The sequence below is a fragment of the Malurus melanocephalus genome, unplaced genomic scaffold (genome assembly GCF_030028575.1).
Source record: "Malurus melanocephalus ecotype Western Australia unplaced genomic scaffold, MMel_1.1 scaffold_576, whole genome shotgun sequence".
Taxonomy (NCBI): domain Eukaryota; kingdom Metazoa; phylum Chordata; class Aves; order Passeriformes; family Maluridae; genus Malurus; species Malurus melanocephalus.
The window spans coordinates 262,446-276,744 of record NW_026623808.1 but is presented as its reverse complement, the minus strand read 5'-3'; the positions used below and the strand labels follow the sequence as shown (position 1 = coordinate 276,744).

Below are 14,299 nucleotides of genomic sequence, written 5' to 3'. Positions count from 1 at the left end.
GTTTGTCTTTCCCAGCCTGGGTGGCAGGCAGTATGGCAGTGTCATTGGCTGGAATGTAAAGCTACCCAAAGTTTAATGGCATAATTGCTGTCTCAGTCCACGCTGCTGGAAAAAGGTCTGAGACACTTGTTTCAAATCTCCATTGGTGATTTCCTCCCTAGCCACAAAATCTCTGTCAAATTTTACAGGATAATTTCTCTAGACTGGGAAGTTGCCTCCCTGTAGCTCTACAGATCCATGTGTCATATTCCTGACTGTCATCTGTCTGGGAAACAGTATCAGTCTGTCTATGCTAAAGGCTGAATCACACACCTGATTGACAAGGTTGTGTGACTTGTCAGGAGTGCTGGAGTTTTAATGGCTCAGGGTGTAACTGTGTCACCTGTGATCCTGAGCCTTGTTCCCCTATATGTTCTTCCAGGTATGATAGGATGTCCAGCATAAAAGTGCATTCAGTTAAARCCTTTTTCAGGTCAGGTGCAATGGTAACGTGTTGCTCATCAGCAAAAATGAATATACCATAAAGTTACATGGAATGTATTGATGGCTCAGTCTCACCAGCTCTGGCAGGCTCAGTGCTCCAGGGCCTCTGTGACTCACAGGATCCAGCCCCCAGCAGTGTGATTATCACCACAGCTCTGAAGATTTGGATTCTCTATCGAGTTTTGACTCATGATAATCTTCTGCTCAATATTAGGAAACTTCTATTTCTATTACAAAGTAGTCTAATTGGAATAGTAGAGAGTAAGGTTCCATTGTGGGTTAACATCTTGTACTCTGTACCAGGCAATGGAAAGGTTCAATTCCAGTTCATGTTTCTCTGTAGGTATAAAATGCAGTAGGTTTTAAGTGGTGAGGGACAAAGTAGATGATTCCTAACATATTTAAAAATCATCTTACAAATGGATTTTTAGTAATTTTCTATATTACATAACTCAYTGAACAATAGAATAATATTTCTCATATTTATAGATCAAATGTTCCTGAAGTCTCTTGGAACAACAAATGTCAAGGAGCTCAACATACATTCTAATGCATCTTGATTTTCGAGGTGTAACTTATGTCCATTGCATGTTGATTAAAATAGTGTCTGGTGGCTCATTAGTGGTTATCAAKTGTTTTGACTGTTCATAATGTTTCCTGTTTTATGTTGATCTCAGAACAGTACATATAACCTTACATTTCTGAATTGTCAGCTATGCCAMTACTTGTGTCAGACAGTTGGAATTTTTTCACATGAATTTGGGTGAAGGTGATAGATGGTAGAGGTGTATCTCTGCTTTCACAAACAGCCCMCATTGCAGTCTGATGGATGCATGTTCCAGGTGCTCATTAGTACATTATGGACTTCAGCCTCTCTGCCCATTAAGACCTAATCCAGGAAGTCACTGAAATCAGTGGCAGTCTTTCCATTGATTTCAGAGATTTTGGATTGTACCATTAGTGGCTTTCAATGTTAGAGTGCTAAAGGATCCTGTATTAATACTGCATTTTTCACTCTGGGGGGGGTTATATTTTACCTGTTTGTATACTGAGCTGAAATAGTTTTAGAAAATGCAACCAGACCTTCTAACTGCTGACAGCAAATCCCTGTACAAGAGGAATTTTCTCCTGTGTTGCAGTATATGACATCAGTACATATTGTTGTCCAAATTACTAGGTCTCCTTGATAAAGAAAAAAATCTTTGTAGCACTAAACTAAAAAGGTTCTCACTAAAAGAGAACTAACCCAAGCAGAGGGTCGATGTGATTGATGTTCCCAGGATTTTGGTGCTTCTCTGCAGCCAGCTGTTTTAAATTGTTACCTCAGCAGATGTTACCTCTGCTGCTTTATCTTGAGAATCTCAAATAACACAGTGACTATGAAACGACCCTTTGAAACTGCAAATAATAATATATAAGTACAAAGAACRTAATATTTTTACAATATCAAAAGGACTGAGCTGATTATTCTGATTCTTTAATACACAAAGTATTTTGAGAATCAATTTTTCAGGCTACAATCTCTGCCCATTCATTRTGGACACTTTTTCCCAAGTATTTATGCCACTGGCTTGTGCAGCCGTATAGCCGACATGCCTTGCTGCTGTGCTTACACAAAGGCACAGTTTTAAAAYAGGGACAACTCCGGAAAGGCACAACTGGGGAAAAGGATGAGTGTACCACTTTGGTATATCCCCTTTCATATGCTTGCTTTATCTTTGTGTATACAGTATTTTCTTGTTTCTCTTCCCATGGAAGGAGACGATAGAGGGRGAAAAATTCCACTCGCTTTTCTGTTAGGATCCTAAGTTTTCCATGTTTTGACAGAAATTGCCAAGAAATCATCGTTTCCTCAACCAGAGACGTTACTCTCTCCGAAATAATGAACTTTTTTTTTTCTCCGCGCGTTCCTCTGTACTCGGTGTTTTTTATGCATTCCAGCAGTAAAATGTAAAAAAAAAAACCCTACCCCCCTTAAGCTGTAACTGTACAGACTGTATTCTCCGCCCTCCTKCGCGTTGTGTACGGCTGTAGATTTGTATCTGAACCGTGGCTGTAGTTTCTGTAGTCTGTCATTGTCCAGGCGCTCCCCGCCCCGCCGTTGTGCCGTGCCCGCCCATCGSCCGGCTCGGGGCGGTGCCGCCCCGCCATGGCGGCGCTGCGGGGCTCGGCGCGCCGGGGCTGGGTGCGCTGCCCTCAGCCCGCGGCCCTGGCGGCGGCCGCGGCCCTGGCCGTCTGCGCCTTCTACTACCTGGGCGGCGGCGGCGAGACCTTCTCCAGCGCCACCCGCCGCCTCCGCGCCACGCCGCCCGCCCCGGCCCGYCCCGGGGCCCGCGGGCTGCACCTCCTGTTCATGTTCACCAAGGCGGAGCGCAACCCCGCGCTCCGCGACAAGGCGCAGGCGGCCCTRCGCTCGCTGCTGCGGCACTGCCGGCTGGGCGCCGCCGATGTGCTGCACTTCCACCTCGTCACCGAGGGCGCCAGCCGGGACATCGGCCTCGGGCTGCTGCGGGACCTGCTGCGCGGCGCCGCCTTCCGCCACCAGGTGCGCGGGGAGCGAGGGGCGGGCCGGGCCCGCGGGGAGCGGGCGGGGGCTCTGGCAGGGTGTTCGGTGAGATCTTCCCGCGAACACAGTCCAGCGGGAAGGAAGTGTCCCAACTAACAGCCCACGTGTCAGCTCCTAGCAGAGCGGATCGCTCCTCTGCTGGAGAAGYTCCCATTGCTCCCCAGTCCCGGGAATCTTGAGGGTCGTGTTCTGCGTCCGTACCGCTGCTGCCTGCGGGGAGATATCCTGGTGCAGCCCAGTGATGCTCTGCTGGGACGGGGCAGCAGCGGGGCCTGGGAACACCTCCGGCACACCGACTGTGCTGCTGGACAGCAGTTGCTCTAAGCAGTGCTGCTCTCCTACAGATCCTGGTTAGTCCTGCTTCAGCATCTCGACACAAGGACCACATGTGCTTGTATCTCGGTGGCTTCACGATCCGAAGAGGAAGTTGGCCTGCTGCTAATGCCTCTTGAGAACGGGAAGGSAGAGCCTGCAGGAGCTGGAATGCATCCACGTGCAAATGTTCCTACTGCCAGGGAAACGGTTCTGCCTCCCAAAAACACAGTGCTGTTCATGCAAAGTTAGGCTTACCTGTGCATCAAACAGGTGTCTGAAAGCTGGAGGGGTGTTAAATTCAGAGATTCCAGGTAACTTGACTTTCCTGTCCTGAGATGCTGCTGCAGAGCAGTGCTTGGAAGTGTCCTGTAGTCCTGCTGTAACTTTTATTGCTCATCTTTCCRGTATTTCATATTAGCTGACCTCTGCCAAGATGTAACTAGAAGTGTAATCTTAACATTGTTTATACAGACACTTCCCTGGTTAGTCCTACCACAGAGTTTCTTTAAACAAGCCCTTTCCCAGTGYTGGCACTCAGGTCACGTACCTGTGGTGGGAGACCCACACCATGCCAGCAGTGCTTGGCTGTCTGGGGGTGTGCACACTGCTTCAGGAGGATTCCTGCATTCCGCAGTGGGATGGACTGAGTGCTCCATGATGGTGCAGTGCTGATGTGGTGCAACAGCCCAGTCAAGGTTTGTGGTATTATGTCCCCTGGAGTRGGAGGGACCCCCAGGCCCTCATGGRGTGCAGRTCCCTTGCAGTCAMCCMTTTGTGCACCCCTAAGTGTGGCTGCCTTACTGCCATCTGCTGCTCTGGGAAACAAACTTCTCTGCGGGCAGCCTTGCCAGCCTCGCTTCTCCAGGACATCATGAGCTGGGAGTTGCAGTTGGAAGCGTGATTTGTCTGTTGTGGGTGGGCTCCTGTCTGTAGGTRCCTGTGGAGTCTCAGTGAAACCTGGTTCATGGCTTGGTGAGTATGTCTGGCACCAGAACTGATCTCTTGGGTGTAAGCACGCAGCATGATCCAGAGGACTCAGGTGAGATYTCGCTGAGATCTGCTCAGTTGCATGATTTCTTCCCTCTTTCCTGGCAGAGCCTGCTGTATCCTGATTTCACAGGCTACCTGTGGTTGGCAGTACATTTTGGATCAATCCATTCCTCTGATTTTAGGTACAAAACAGAGTCTGCTCTGCTTCTCAAGCATGCAGCCTCGCCCCTAATCCTGCACCAGTTTCTGGAATGCCAGTAGATGACAGCACCTCTTTATTCTTGCTTTAGCCTGCCCCATTCTTCTTTATCAGCAGGAAACTTCTCCCTAGCTTAGACCATTGGTGCTGCTGCTAAAATGTTGAAGGTGACTGATCTTATGCTCAGGTAGCTCCAGCACTAACCCATCTCCCTCCTGAGATCTCTTATTTTCTGCTTCTCTTGGTGTGCACAGAACACTTTCCTCATTCCTATGCTATTTTTCTAGCACAGGCTGAGAGGTGAGGCTTGGTGAAGTGCTCAGGGGGCAGCTGGAGCCACTGAGGCGGGACTGATAAAACACCCTGAACTTCACTTTTTCTTCATGAGGAAGCAGTTCAGGCCCTGATTTTGGAGCTGCCMTTGCCCTCCCATCCTAGCAAAGCTGGGATTAGTTGGCTCCTCTGGTAGAATGAAGCCAGTCAGACATGGATCATAACCTTAGGGGAAGGTTGTGAGCAGCTTTTCTGTCTCCGTAGGCAAGATTTGGTAACGTTCAAAGTCTCCTGGAGATTGAARCAGGCGGGGACAGCGTGCGGAGGGTGGGGCAGCGGGGCTGTGGGTGCAGGCGGTGGCTGCGTGGGAGCAGTTTAGGCACAGAGCCCTCCGGCAGAGCGGGCAGGGCTGTCCGGGCGTGGGCAGTGGCAGCGCGGCAGTCCCCGGTCCCGCAGGCCGTGCAGATGTGTCCCAGCTGTGTCCCAGATGTGCCCCAGATGTGCGGCGGGAGCGCGGCCGGGCGGCGGCGGCAGAGGGAGCCCGCGCTCCGCGGGTGCGGGCGGAGGGAGCGCCAGCCCGGGGCCGTGCTGCCCGTGCGGGGCCTCGCTCAGCTCTTACCGGGCCCTTGTGGGGCATCGCAGAGAGCGTGTCCCGCCCGCTCAGGGCGGGCAAGGGCATCTCTGCAGCCTCTCCCGGCTGCGGGAGCCTGCGCCAGCCTCGGCCGGCACTGTGCTTACCGGCTCGCCCGTTTCGTGCCGCTCCAGGCTGAGTGCTGCACCTCCTTGTGCGATTCCTGTCGCTTGTTGATTCCATTTCCCTGCCATAATAACACGAACTACGTGCTCGGCTCTCTGCTCGTCCTGGTTCCCTGTTGAGATGAGCCCCACGGAGGATGSTGCTGGGGTGGGTGTAACTGGGCTGCCATCAGGCCGTGTTTGTGGAGACCTGCGAGGATACCCAACATGGGAAGGAGGGAAAGTTAAAGGGAAAAGAAATGCAGGTTGTTTTTTCCTAGTGAATCAGCAGAAAGGGACTTTTATCAGTGCAGGACGTGTGTTTATAAAACTGTGCTTACACAGGAAACCCCTAGAACTTTTCTTAATGTCCTCAGCAAACGTGGTCGGATTTAGCTACAGGGATTTACTAAAAGCTGTTACACAAATAAATAACGAAGTACAAAATTAGCAGCAGATCAACAAGCTGTGCTAAAATCAGCAGTGAGAAGGGAAGAAGTCCTCACAGTCCCAGAGAGGCTGCCTAGCTTGTGGCTGAGTGAGCAAAATTCAGCTGCTCAGGAGTTTGCTTYGCAGAAGTACAAAAGGATGGTCAAAAGACACATCTTCCTGTTTTCTTTGGCAGGAGTGGGAGGACAGATGATACTGTTTCTGGAGTTTCAGGAGTATTTTTCCCATAACTTGTGTCCACTGGTGCTTGGTGTTGTGCTCACTTCAGAGGTGACTGGAATTGGTTTGACATTTTTCCCCTTTTCTACATACTGTACACCCCTGAGGCTGCCTTTGCTGGCTGCAGAAGGGTGGTTACAGGTGCTGTATTTCTCTTCCATGCTTCCCCAGTCCAGCCAGACCCCAAAGCTGCCCCTGCCGAGCTGGGCTGGGAGCAGAGTGTCACACATCCCCACGCTGGTTGTGCTCAGTTCCATGCCCAGGCTGTCAGTGCCTTTGCACCTGGAGAGTAGTGGTGGTTTTTTTTTGGTCACCTGGGGAGGCTGCTGGCACCGTGATGGCACAACTGACCACGCTGCCTCGTGGTACCAGTAACAGAGATTCCTCCCCTCAGCGTYTCAGGGACTGTGCTGTGCTATCCAGAGCCAGGTGTGGCTGCTGATGAGCTCTCCCCATGCACTTTCCTGGTACACRTTGTTCTGTGCTTTTCCTGCTGTTCTGCTGCAGGCCTTGGCTCCGAGCCCAGCAGCCGGGACAGCAGCAGCGGGGCCACCCCGCCAAGGGATGTGCTGGCCATGGAACCTGCGTGAGGATTCCTACAGCACCCGGCTGATGGCAAGGGCCAGGGGACAAGTGTGGRTGTTTAGGGTACCCTACCCAGGGTGGGCTGTAGGGACTCAGCTGTGCCTGTCCTCCAGCAGTGCCCTGCTGTGGGCTCAGCCATCTTGRCCAGTGCCAGGACAGGCCCATCAGCTCACTGTGTTCAGTGTCCTGTGGATGCCATGAGCACAACTCCATTTCCAGAGAGCTCCACTCTGCCCCAGAGCACTTTGGTCTGGGTAGCGTGTTCTATGAGAAGCTGTGGAAGGGAGAAGCTGCAGACTGCCCACTGCCTCCATCTCTGTGGCAGCCTTGCTGGCCATCAAAGCAGCCTTCTGTGCACCCCCTAGAGAGGATCAGCATCAGCACAGGCAGATGAAGTTTTAGTGGGGAAAAGTGAAACCAAAGAATCACAGAAATAGTTTCATCTGAAAGGGACCTACAAAACTGTGGTTTGAGTTCCCTGCTGAAGGCAGAGCCAGCTTGTGGAAGTGTCTTGGTATCCCTCAAACAAGAGGGATAAGTTCCCCTATCCAAAATTCAAGTATTGCTGCAGTCATGCCCTTGCTGGCCTTTAGTTCCAGCGGGGCTTTTCCTGCTTTGCCTGACCTGAAGAAGGCAAATCTCCACACTCAAGTTCCTGCACTCCCCCTTATCTGCACTGGGCTCATGTCCCTCATCTCTCTTAATTATCCTGAAAATCCCTCTCATTATCTTGTGTGATTCAGTGACCTGTATGCTTCTGTGGGTATAACGAGCTGCATGARAGTTCCTGTTCATTGGACTTTGACCAAAATAAATTATAAGCTTGTAAAATTTCAGTAGCTGACGAGGTGCATTTGGGGTTGCTCCTGTTTCTGGGACTTAGCCACGGCTGGCGCAGGCATGCCAGGGCTCGTGCTGGTGCATGGGCTCCCRCAGGGCTGAGGGATGCAGAGCAGTGCTGGCTGAGCACCAGCAAAGCTCCAGCACAGGCAGGCTGAGATCCATCCACAGAAGCTGCTTGGCTCTGCTGTAGCTCCTGATGTTGGGAATTTTCATCAGCCTGCTGCAGCCTGTGCTCCCTTTCCCCTTGCAGCCCTGACAGGACGTGCTGCCGAGCTTTGCTCCATGCTGAGCTGAGGTGCAGGAAATCCGGGCTGTGTCCCTGGCACTGTCACAGGCTGCCTCTCTAGCAGGGAGCAAGCCTTGGTCRTCAGGGCAAGTGATGTGCTCTGGCTCGACTCTAAACAGTAAAACCAGAGCCTGGAGCAAACTGTCACCTCTTCTGATGGACTCCATATGCAAAACCAGATATGTGTTTGCATCAGGCAGTGGGAACAGGCCAGAGAAATAGCCCAAAACATGGAACACACTTGGTTATGTGAGGGGGTTCAAGTCTCTGCCTCTCTCTTGCAGTTACCAAAGGCTGTAAAAGTCCTTCCTCCTTTCCCTACACTTGACTGGTTCTTGTGTTAAGAGGATGTGCAGGAGTTGGGGCACCCCRAGCCCTTTGTGCAGCTGCAATGCCACCAGCACTATTTGAGCTTTAACAGCCTCCCCTCTCACCCTGTGCTGCTGGGGCTGAGCAAAGGCTGCTGCAGCTGGGCCCGTCCCCAGAAGCGGCGGCTGAATGGTGTTTCTGGTGTCTCTCCCAGGTAATAGTCCATGATGTGAATGAGCTGACAGAAAAGCTGTTTCCCATCGTTGAGGCCATGCAGAAACACTTCAGTGCTGGATCAGGGACCTACTACAGYGACTCCATCTTCTTCCTGTCGGTTGCGATGCATCGCATCATGCCCAAAGGTAGGTGTCTGCTGTGCTGCATCCAGCCTCACAGGCTGTCTTCCTCKTCTGCACAGAGATGTTATCCAGTGCTATTTGAAATACAAAGTTAAGAAACTTCTGGGATGGACCCCTGGGATTCTGCTCCTTTCTGCAGAGTGATGGACCCATGAGTCAAGACCACATTCAGGTCTCCACTGGTGTGAGTGACTGGAGGTTCTCCTTGTCACATGGTGGCTCACCCTGTCCTCATGCCCTGAGGTGGTAGGAGAGGTGAGACAGGAGGTACTGGGCCCATCCTGTGTGTGTTTACAGCCCCCTTCCCCTTGGTATGCCAGCTGAAAGAGGTGCTGTGTGTCTGTGGTGTAGCTGCACTCTTGAGCATCAGCAGAGAGTAGTTGTCGAGTCTTTCCTCTTGGCTTTAGGGAGCTTTTGGAAAGSTTTGATTTGCAGCCACTGATCAGCTAAGTTTCCTTATTGTGCCTCTGCTGTTATGGAACGTGGAAACAACAAGAAATCTGCAAGAAAACAAGGCAGCTGGCAGAAGGGGCTTGGCTCAGCTGATGCTGTTTTTCTCCCCTGGCTGTGTGCAGTTGCCTCCCATAGAACCAGCATGTCTGGTCTTTTGTTGCACAAGTAGGRTGTTGTATCCTTGGGCTCCAAACCCCTTCACTGGAGCTCCTGCAGCCCTACTTGTCCATTCCCAGTGGGACCATTCCAGTGCTGGTCCCTGGGCTCTCCTGTCAGCTGCCTCGCTGGCCTRAAGCACTGTTCATGGCAGCATCCCTTCCTGGGCTGGTGTCATGTCCACCCTGGGCATGGCAGGCTGTGGGTGGCAGTGGTGGCACGGAGCCCCAGATCCTGCCTGGCCACACACCTGCTCCAGGGGGAGGTGACCAGCYTCTCAAAGCTGTTTGTGGCCGTCATGCAGTGTTCCCACAATGTGCATGTTGCCAGGGCTGGCACCACCAGCACCAGCAGTTTCCTTGGCACCTGGAGCCTSTGCCTGGCTGTAACACTCCCTGCAGACTTCCTAGCATGGGTCTCAAGTGCACTCTTGCTGGGWTGTGAGCAGATACWCCTCCCCTGTGYCCCTGCTGAGTCCTGTCCCAGTTTGGCTCTACCCAGGRGCTCCTGTCTCTGCTCTGCTCCGTGAGGCTTCCTCTGTCCTTTGCRGASTTGCCCCTGTCCTCCTGGCATGGCCATCCCACACCAGCTCATGGAGCAGTGGTGGCCCTGAGGGTCCCATCCAAGCTCACTGATCRTTACTCTGTGGGCTCCAGCAAATGTGCTGTACTTGGCTGTGCCTCAGACTTGGGTAATTTTGTGTGTGTCTGGCGTGTCTGCACTGCGAGCGCTTTGAAGTACGCTGCATACAAATGATGGTATTAATGCTGGTTAATTCACTCCTCCTGATTCCCTGCTCTGTCTTTACTGCCTGCTAAAGATATCCCTGTCGTGCTGCCTGCCAGCAAGAAGCTCGGTCTGAAATGCCTTTTCTCAGTTCATCAACCCATGAGGCATCTCTTGGAAAGCTTGTTTTCTCTCCCTCAGCCTGACAGGGCTTTCAGTGGTCTGCTCAGGACACAGGATGTTTAAAGAGGCATTTTTACAGTTTCATGAGTTTAGTTTTTGTTTCAGAAGCTGCTAGTAAAGCTGATTTATATTTCCCGTGCAAGGGAGGTCAGATTTACTGTGCTGGGTGCCTGGTGATTTATGGGGCTGGCAGGGCTCACCGGCCCCTTCCCAGTGCATTCCACCAAATGGGAGGCATCAGCAAAGGCTGCAGCTCTGCTGCCCACTCGCAGGCTTGCAGGTGCTGTGGGAATGGCACTGGGCTCCAGCTGCCCCCTTGACTCTGACAAGCCAGTATCTGCTGGTCTGAAGAAGCCTCTTTGCCAAGTTGAAGGAGAAAAGAAGGACCAAACCTCCTTTTTCAGGTGGTATTACCATTTTTCCTGGTGCATTTCTTCGCCATTTCTTCTGCCTTGAATGCTGTATCCTGCCCTGAGTTACGTGTCTTTTTRTGCACTTCTCCCAGCTCATCTGGCTCCATAGCATTTGCACCACTTTTTTGTGGGATCCAGATTTGATTGGAAGCTTGAGCATCCTCTAGCAGAAKTGAAGGCCCCGATCTGTACATTAAACTCTCTGTTGCGTTCATTTGCATATATCAGTCTATAGGGACTTTTTTCAGTAGCAAGCAACCTTTGTAATAAAACTGCCTGGCTTTAGTTTCCCAAAAATAAAAATATTTAATRCAGGCGTTTCCACAGTATCATGACTTAGTGATTTGTTTGGAGCCYATGGGTTGTGACAGGGCATTGACTTTGCAGACCAACAGTACTGAAAACTGAACACTAGGTTATTTTTTTTTGTTGAGGGACTTTTGWGGGACATATGCTGGGTGCATGCATATTGCACTGAGGGTAAGTGGGGTTTGCTACTCTACTGCTGTGTCATTCASTGTTGCTTGGGATCCTTGCCCAAAAAACTTCAGACTTAAAACCTGCAGCTGCCAAGTTATAATGTAACAGCTTCTTAGCTGGTGTAAATCATGGAACACTCTTGCCTTAAATGTCTTACATCAGTGGAGTTAATCTGATTTAAACCAGCTGGGGAGTTGGTATGCAGCACGCAGAAGTGCAGACTGCATAACTCTTGTCTGTGCTCAAGGCTCATAAATCCTGTTTTAATGTGGTGTAGCCAGGCTTGGGGAGCTGGAGCGGGGCTTGATCCATCAGGATGGTTCTGCAAGGCAGAAGTGATGGGAAAGTTAGAGAGGATGAGTGGGTTCAGGATTAGAAGAAGCTGCCAGGATGAAGACGATGCCAGCATGAAATGGTCTTGAGATTCTCAGAGCAGTGCAAGGAGGAGAACCTGGACCSTTTCACTTTCCTTTTCAGTATGCCCATGTAGAGGGGATCTCTCCCTTCCTGACTGGCTTCAATGCCTCTATCATTCGTCATTTTMTGTGTAACTTCAGGGGGCTCAGCAAGCTTTTTATCACCCTGTTAGGGATACATGAAGGAGGAATGTCTGGGCAGGCCTATCTGACAGACAAGGTCTGGGGACGAGCTCCTGGTGCCAAAAAGCAACAGGAAGAGTTGGGGTGACAGAAGGGCAGCCTGGGAAAGCTGGGAATTCCACAAGGAATTCTTGGCCCCCATCCTTGGCCCAAGTCAGGTGGTTTTCAGGAAAAGTTGGTTTAACAAGTGCTCATCCTCAGCAGCTGGTGGGCCATGGGAGAGCCAGTAGCATCCAGCAGCTTTGGAAACTGCCATTTCATGTTCAACTCCATTGGTCTTGCTGGTGGTGCTGCAGCAGGAGGGCCCTGTGGAAGAATAGAGAACAGAGAGAAAAAGAGACATGACACAGAAACAGCTTTGTGGCTTATCTCTGCCCACTTGAACAGAGGAATGGAGTGCATTAGCTCAGGGGAGGCTCTGAAACCTGGCTGATGGTACCATGCTTCACACTGAGTGAGGGTATTTAGCAGAACTTGACTCAGGATGGTGTTTGACAAACTGGAGGCAGCAGGGTTTCCTGGCTGTCTTCATGGGGAGTAGCAGCATTTCTGGACATGGTGACCTCCTCCCCTCCGGCCTCATGTGGGGGAGTTCTCAGGGTTTGTCTCAGTGTGCTGATCTGTGGAGCTCCTTGCTGCAGGTGCYGTAGAGCTGGGCTGCCTCCTGCATGAGGGAATCATGGCTGTGTGATGGACAGCAAGGCTCGGTGTGTCCTGGAGCTGCCAGCTGTGCAGGGAGCACTGGCAGGGACACACTGTGTGTGCTGGGGGCAGCAGGGGTGGCTGCTGTGGCTGGATGAGCAGCACAGTGTCTGGGGAAGGGACTGCCAGCGGGGAGCTGTGCCTTTGGCTTCATAGCAAGTGTCCAGACAGCGCCTGTGGTGCAGCACGATTGATGGGAAGTCCAGTGGTCTCCCTGGCCTCAGACTCCAAATGGGGTGATTTCTCCAGCTCATTATCAGCAGCTGTACTGATTGTTAAGCACAGACAGGATTATAATGATGTTTGTCCAAGCAGCCTGATAATGACCCAGCCCCAGTCACTTGGGGTTTGGTGCTGCTTTGCAGCAGGATCCAGCTGCTGGCTCCAGCTTGGTCTCCCACGAAACTGATATCAGCCTTTGTCTGCTCTGGGAGTACCAGCCCGGAGACAGAGGCCTCTGTGAACATCAGCTTATTCCTTTCCCACCRAGCAGAGCTGCAGGGAAGGCAAAGGCCAGCCAGGAGACGTGTTGGAGCAGGCACTGAGCTGTGYTCTGCTTTCTCAGGGCACCTTGCCTGTGCCCAGACTGGGCACCTGGAGCACTCCTGCTCTTGGCTGTGAAGGTGGAGAGCCTGGGAGCTGGGGGAAAGAGTTAAGCACAGAGGCACCAGGAAAACAGTCTGTGTACTGGAGTATTGCCTTGACAAGAACTGTTTTCTGCTAGTGTCCTGGAAAAGCCCACAGGCAGCATCCTGAAGACATTGTTGATTGCTTTTGTAGGGATGTGTGCATGAGGATTCGACGTTTCATCTGCACTGTTTGAATCCACAGCACAGGATTGCCCAGGTCAGCCTCTGTTTGCCCGTGGGGTGCCAGGTGCCCACGTGTGATGTGTCCCCTCACCAGCACCCATGTGCAGAGTTACACTGCACACATCCTGTGACACACAGGGCACCAGAGGTCCCCGAGGTGGAGGCTGCCAGAGGGAGATGGGGAGGAATCACTCCCCCTTCCTGCTGCTGTCAGCTGTGGAGCAATTCCTGGTGCACAGGGCAGCTGCCCACAGAGCTCAGCAAATCACTGTAATCGTTGTAATAAGTGAGCATTTTGAAAGTGCATCACTCCTGATTCTTTCCTGCTGGCTGAGCAGAGCCATCATTGCTGAGCCCCAGYACATCAGGGAATGCAGAGATGCAGCTGTCGGGAGAGGGCTGGGAGGGGAGTGCCCCTGTCCCAGATGCTCCAGGCCTGAYTGTGTGTTACCAACGGGGAAATGTTGGGAAAAGGCCCGGAAGATTGGGGTCTGTGGCGGTGTCGTGGGAGCCAGCCCCAGAGCCACAGGATCCCAAACCACAGTTCCTGGGGGATACTGCAGTAGCTGAAGGGTTTAGGTTCTGGCAAAAATGTTTCCATTTTTACAGGGATGGAGGGGGTGTTAATAGTTTCTGATGTGTTCTCGTAACCTTCCTTCCCGCTTCATGCCGCAAGCACGTGAAAAACATCCAGATTCTCTTCCCATTCTGTCTCTGGGCTGCTTGCACTTATGTCAGATCCTGTGATGGGAAGGGAAGAGGCTGGAGTGATGAATTTGCGAGCAATAGGGAGAGCGGTGCCAGCCATTGTTCCTTGCTGGGGCGAGCCTGTTGTGCTGAGAGAGTTGTTTCCATGATATTTTTCAGGAGTGGGCAACAGCAGACCTCTGAATAAGCTCTCCCCGGGTAAACACTTGTGCCCTTGTAGGGGGATCCACATCTGCTGAGGTGAGCTGCTCGCCCCATCTGGCTGCCTGTGGGATGTGGCTGCCCWGGCAGGAGAGCTCCTTGGCCCCAGCCCTGGTGTGGAGGAGGCGTCAGGAAGGGCTGCAGCAATGGGGGGGACACGGATGCTGCTCTGCAAATGCCTGGAAACCCCTGGGTGCTGTGTCACGGCGGAGACCCCTTCCCGGTGGCACTGCTGCCTCTGGGGCCAGCACAGC

General features: G+C 52.1%; 1 protein-coding gene across 1 annotated transcript in view; it reads left to right on the top strand.

The window, feature by feature from the left end:
• The first annotated feature begins 2,618 nt into the window (after window positions 1-2,618).
• Window positions 2,619-14,299, top strand: part of XXYLT1 (xyloside xylosyltransferase 1) — a 31,728-nt gene continuing 20,047 nt past the window's right edge. The window contains exons 1-2 of the mRNA XM_057382597.1: window positions 2,619-3,028; window positions 8,468-8,615. Of these exons, the coding sequence (XP_057238580.1) occupies window positions 2,633-3,028; window positions 8,468-8,615 (544 nt within the window). The 5' untranslated portion in view covers window positions 2,619-2,632. The remainder of the gene's footprint in view (window positions 3,029-8,467; window positions 8,616-14,299) is intronic.